The sequence below is a fragment of the Anomaloglossus baeobatrachus genome, chromosome 8 (assembly GCF_048569485.1).
Source record: "Anomaloglossus baeobatrachus isolate aAnoBae1 chromosome 8, aAnoBae1.hap1, whole genome shotgun sequence".
NCBI lineage: Eukaryota > Metazoa > Chordata > Amphibia > Anura > Aromobatidae > Anomaloglossus > Anomaloglossus baeobatrachus.
In genome coordinates, this window is record NC_134360.1 from 260,059,652 (window position 1) to 260,065,651 (window position 6,000).

At 40.6% G+C, this 6,000-nt stretch overlaps 1 protein-coding gene across 1 annotated transcript in view; it reads left to right on the forward strand.

Annotated features, from left to right (window-relative positions):
- Window positions 1-5,729, forward strand: part of LOC142250099 (uncharacterized) — a 154,035-nt gene extending 148,306 nt beyond the window's left edge. Inside the window, exons 84-88 of the mRNA XM_075322164.1 lie at window positions 610-661; window positions 3,048-3,114; window positions 3,293-3,524; window positions 3,619-3,648; window positions 5,598-5,729. Coding sequence (XP_075178279.1) covers window positions 610-661; window positions 3,048-3,114; window positions 3,293-3,524; window positions 3,619-3,648; window positions 5,598-5,620 — 404 coding nt within the window. The 3' untranslated portion in view covers window positions 5,621-5,729. The remainder of the gene's footprint in view (window positions 1-609; window positions 662-3,047; window positions 3,115-3,292; window positions 3,525-3,618; window positions 3,649-5,597) is intronic.
- Window positions 5,730-6,000: the final 271 nt, after the last annotated feature.

Below are 6,000 nucleotides of genomic sequence, written 5' to 3' on the forward strand. Positions count from 1 at the left end.
TGAAAATGGAAGGAAATCTCCCTAGAGGTAACAAGTCTACTCCTTACTACAATTATTCCATATTGCTCAATACACATTGTAATCTGTTATTTTTTATAATGGTCAAAGAGTGACTAAAGGCAGAGCAGAATATTAAAAAAATAATGTTTAATAAAAGGAGCGAGAGAACATATTTAGCTGCGGTACGGATGTTACAGGTGATTTTTTTTCGTGAGGACATCACGGTGATCCTCAACGTATATTACACCCATCTTTTTTATAATAATGAAAAGGTTTTACTAGGCAATGACATGTCTTTGAAGACAAGATCTCAGCTCGGAACAATTGTAGCTCATTCATTTCACATCAATAAGACGCTTTAATTTGATAAAACAATTCCCTTGTGTTACATTTGTCAAAAGAGATTTTGTCCTTTTTTTCCCCCTCAAAAAGAGGAATAACTTAGCTGCAGCAGCAAAGCAATAAACGATTCACAAAAGTGAAGGGAGAGAGGTCGCTTTTTCTTTTCCCTGCACAGACGCGTTTCAGTCCATTTTCTGCAAAACATTCAAGTGATTCTGCGTTAATATTTAATTGCTAAATCACAGTTATTCCATATATTTCTTCTAGTTTCTGCCACTTGCTCAACAAAAGCCAAGGATTTGCCTGCACCGATCTCATTGTAAGTATTACTTTGTTAGTATCGTACACTAAAATATTATTGTGCTTATTAAACCGGAGAGGGATTTATAAAACTAGCAATGACCGATTATAGTACAATGATTAGGCCTATAAGAAAGGACAAAGGGGTCATCCAGTGGACTAAATTAAAAAAAGGGGGTAAAAATAGTTTAATGAAAAAGAAAAGCGTAATCCTCACCCTCATCCATTCAGCTTCTGTTCTCATCCTTTGGGGCTTATTCAGGCAATCAGACAGCACGGGGACCAGTGAAAGTGAATGGAGGAGTTCAGCTTAACCTTTTACATGCAGACCGGTGCTCCATGTGTAAAATTGTCATGCACTACTCTGATCCTGATTTGCCTATTAAAATGTATTAGTGTATAAAGAAAAAGGATGATATATGGACACCATCTGCATGCCATCAGGTTTCAGTGAATCCATTGTAATTATTAAAGGGAATCTTTCAGCAGGTTTTTGCTACCTCATCTCAAAGCAGCATAATGTAGGCAAGGAGATTCTGAATCCAATGGTGTATCACATAGATTACTGGCTGAAGCCATCCTGAAACAATCAAGGAATTTAGATTCAAGAACACAGCAGAGCTGTCCTCGCCCGCACCAGGCTCTCAATAGAGATTGTACTTTGACTGTGAAGAGTCAATCACAGCAGGGGGCATGTCAGACTGCTTTGCCTGTGAGTATCTAGTGCTGTAGTGTTAGGGTGGTGTCACACACCGCGACGACGACAACGACGTCGCTGCTACGTCACCATTTTCTGTGATGTTGCAGCGACGTCCCGTCGCTGTCGCTGTGTGTGACATCCAGCAACGACCTGGCCCCTGCTGTGAGGTCGCTGGTCGTTGCTGAATGTCCAGCTTAATTTTTTGGTCGTCGCTCTCCCGCTGTGACGCACACATTGCTGTGTGTGACAGCGAGAGAGCGACGAAATGAAGCGAGCAGGGAGCAGGAGCCGGCGTCTGGCAGCTGCGGTAAGCTGTAACCAGGGTAAATATCGGGTAACCAAGGAAAGACCTTTCCCTGGTTACCCGATATTTACCTTCGTTACCAGCGTCCGCCCTCGCTGCCAGTGCCGGCTCCTGCTCTCTGCACATGTAGCTGCAGTACACATCGGGTAATTAACCCAATGTGTACTGTAGCTAGGAGTGCAGGGAGCCAGCGCTAAGCAGTGTGCGCGGCTCCCTGCACTCTGCGCATGTAGCACAGCGACGCGTGTCGTTATGATCGCTGATGCTTCTGCTGTGTTTGACAGCTAAGCAGCGATCATAACAGCGACTTACAAGGTCGCTGTTGCGTCACATAAAATGGTGATGTAACAGCGACGTCTCTGTCGCTATGTGTGAACCCAGCTTTAATCACAGGGTAATAAACCCTTTAGTTTACGTAAACAATTGCACACACTGATAAGAGAAGCACAGTTGCTTTTTGTTTTCAAACTCTTGCAGCTTACATAGCAACAACCTGGTGACAGATTCCTTTTAACCATGGAAACGGTATTTGTCTGTGTATAATTATTTTTATTTGTGTAAAAATGATTGTAATATGGATGTCAAAAGTGGACATATGGATGGCATACGGATACCGATAGGATTAAAAATTTTATTGTTTTTTTCTCAAAGAAAAAACGTTTTCTATGAATATGCCTGTTTGACCTCCGTCTTACTTGGTTCCTGCTGGTCTATATATACTTCATGGCCTCCGTAAATGTATAAATGTACAGCCATCACTGGTCTGTCAAAATAGGACCAGTAAGTAAAGACTAGCAATAAGCGGTGGAGCCGCAGCTGCGGGAAACTAGTTAGGATCGGGATTATTGCTGCTTTTAGATTTTTAATCCAGTCTGAAGCATTTTATTAACAATTTTACCCCCTGGAATCCCCATTTATCAGGAAGCAGCAAGTGAAATTTATCCCTGGGCAACATCACATTTATAGGTAGTGTTTTCAGAAGGGAATTGGGATTTAAAAAAAAAAAAACAACAAAAAACAAAACAGAAATATAAAATGCTTAATTGGTTAAGAGTATAAAAACCAAAATGTTGGTACCAATCCTTTATTTTATGCACTTACATAGTGCCATCATATTACGTAGGGCTTTACAGACATCATCACTGTCCCCATTGGGACTCACAATCTACGTTTCCTATCAGTATGTTTTTGGAGTGTGGAAGGAAACCGGATTACCCGGAGGAAACCCACGCAACACGGGGAGAACATACAAACTCCTGCAGATGTTATCCTGAAACATTCTTCCAATGCAGTATTTTCTTGCTTATAAGGAGCCTGAATTCTTCCTTTAAGAGGCCAATTATATAAGAGAACAGTGGGGGTATCCAATTGTAATAAAATAATTTCATTTTTTCCTTTCAGGGTGATTTGTCCTGAAAAATGTCAGACGCAGAAGGGCCAAGTATGGGGAGTTGATACTTATGCAGATGTAAGATTTTTAGTTTTTTTTCTGTCAGTTTTACAATTGCTCTCACTTTAAATTTGCAGAAAATCTCATATAATGTATATTAATCTTTGCATAGTTTGGTAATTTTTGATGAAAGACTATGTATTTTTACAAACAGAAATTAATTTACTCATGCCCATTATGTATTTTTCATCATTAGGAGTCCTCTGTTTGCCAAGCTGCTATTCATGCTGGAATGATAACCAAGGATGGTGGATCTGCCGTTGTAGAAAAGAGATCGGGAGAGAACGTTTACAAAGAATCCACAAGAAACGGTGTAACCTCCAAGAGACGGGGTCCATCTTCGGGGTCTTTTGTGTTTGGCTCAATGACTAATTTCCAGTTCTCCACTTCAAGCGTTGGCAGATCTGATCCTATCGGTAGACAATCAGGTAGGTTATTGTAGCTTCCGCACGCACAAATACATTCAATAAAATAAAATTATTTACTTGCAAATGTTTAACTATTATTTCCATCATGTTACAGACAAAACCCAGGCACCAAAAGCACAACAAGGTAAGGTCAATAGAATGAAACTGATTCTAATAGGTTTCTTTACAGATTAAAAGATTTGTTACAAACTCCAAATGTGCTGTAATATCCCATCAAACTACATACTCTAAAGACGTGGTCCAATACAAAGCTTAGTGGCTACATCGGTGTACAGCGGAGACAGAAGGATTTTTCTAAATACCTTCTACCTGTTAGCGGCACTATCGCTGTCCGCTCATCCCCCATCATGTGGCTGCAATGACCTCTGATGTCCGGTGAGGTCACATCAACGTCCGGAATTGGAAGTTAACCCGGCATCACCGAGGCTGGACCCAGTCTGTGAGTGACTGGGCTGTGGGCAGAGTTTCAATGCATATTACAGCCCAGCATCACTCGTGCTTGCGGCGCTCTGCAGGGAAGGAGAGAAAGCGCACACTGCTGGGCTCTGCGCACAGCCCGGTTACTCACGCAGACTGGGGCCCGCCTCGGTGATGACGGGTCAACTTCCAATTCCGGATGTTGATGTGACATCACCAGACATCAAAGGTCACTGGAGCCCAGGTCACATGATGGGGGAGGAGCGATAGTGCCGCTCACCGGCAGAATGCACAACAGAAGGTATTTAGAAAAAGCTTTTTCAGCTTTACATCAATGTGGCCACTTTGCTTTGTAGTGGACCACCTCTATAAGTGAGACACCCAGTATGACCCTGTTTGTTTCCATAACAAATAGTTTGTGAAAATATTGGATCCTTCAGGCCCAAGGCGTTTAATCTACATTTTCACTAACATTAAACAAATTAGCAGTTTTATAACCCCATCCAATTTTAAAAAATTGATATAGTAGGTGAATTTAGAGGAAAACGAGAGACCAGTAATCTTAATGACAAATGACAGTGCATTCTAAATCGTCTCACAGCTGTCATCAATTTTATTTTCTGACACACAAACAGACAATGCACAAATCATGTTCAAATGGACAATCCACCATCCGTTATATCATGTGTATGGCCAGCTTAAAGGATTGTCCAGGCTTGGGGCATAAGTCTATAGTCAATCTGTGAATTCAGACTTGTAAATCCTCACAGTGTGCAGTGTGCGCACTGACGTGATTATGCGGAGCCATGAGCTGGCAAGAAAGTGACAAGTATGTAATTTGCGTACGTGCGGTCACATGCCAACTAGATGTGTGCAACCTCACTCAATACAAGTGAATTGAGCAAAGCAAGACAAGTCTAGTCGGAATGAGGCTTTAAGCATGCAAATCACATACTTAGTCACATGACCACCCACTCCCGACACTGGAGAATCCTATCAATGTGCAGAGTCACAAGTTTGCCCCTTCAAAGTGTGTGTGTGTGTGTGTGTGTGTGTGTGTGTGTGTGTGTATCTTTAATGTTTCAATTGGGAACTTCCTCGAAGAATAGCTGCTATGATGATAGCATTAGCAGCAAGTTTCTCGTTGACAATGGTTCCTGAATATTAACAATAGCGATTAGGTATCAAGCTCATGGCATAATATTAAAATCTAATATATCACAATTTCATACGCGTCATAGAAATCTGCTTCAGATGGGTTGTCCATTCTCCAGTCGCAGTACACGTTTGCACTTCTTTCACCCAAACATTTTTTGCATCTGGTGCATGTAGTACCTAGCAAATTTTTCAAAGCCCTTAATCACCAAATATTGGTAGCAACAGAAAATGAGACAGATACTGTATATTGGATGTTTTATATCATAACTACGGTATGTCAAAGACAGTTCTGTTTGTGCTCCTAGGAATCAATCAATTTTAATCATCTAAAGTCCTTTAGTTTTGTCCAATCTTCCTGTCGCTGTGGATTGTTTATAGCTATGTGGCAGTAATTTCTACATATAAATACACCATGTATATAAATGTTCCCATCATTTTTAGGATAAATATAAATTTAGGATGTTATTTTTAAAACTTCTTTTTACTTGTCTCTTGCAGGATTCTTTCCCAGCTGGGGATAATCTACGCGCCGGTATCTAAACTGCTTTAGAAAAGACCGTTGCAGTTCTAGACGTTTCCCAAAGATGTCTAAGACTTTGCTGTAGTTTTTAATCTGTAGATGGTAAAATGCATTGGCTAATCAAATAAAAGCTTAATCTTCATGAGAATCTTTGTAAGAATTTTTATTTTCAAATATTTAATATCTCTTAAAATATCATTCTGGATAATTTTCTAGAATTTTTTTCCCTACAAAGATCATTTCACAGGAGCGTATTCCAGGCACATATTGAGAGTCATGAAAATTCCGGTCATTAAGTAAATGGGCAAGGACATTCAGCCTTAATATGCTCGTGAAGCGATGGCCGAGGGACCACTGCGGTGCAGAGTTTGACTATGGCAC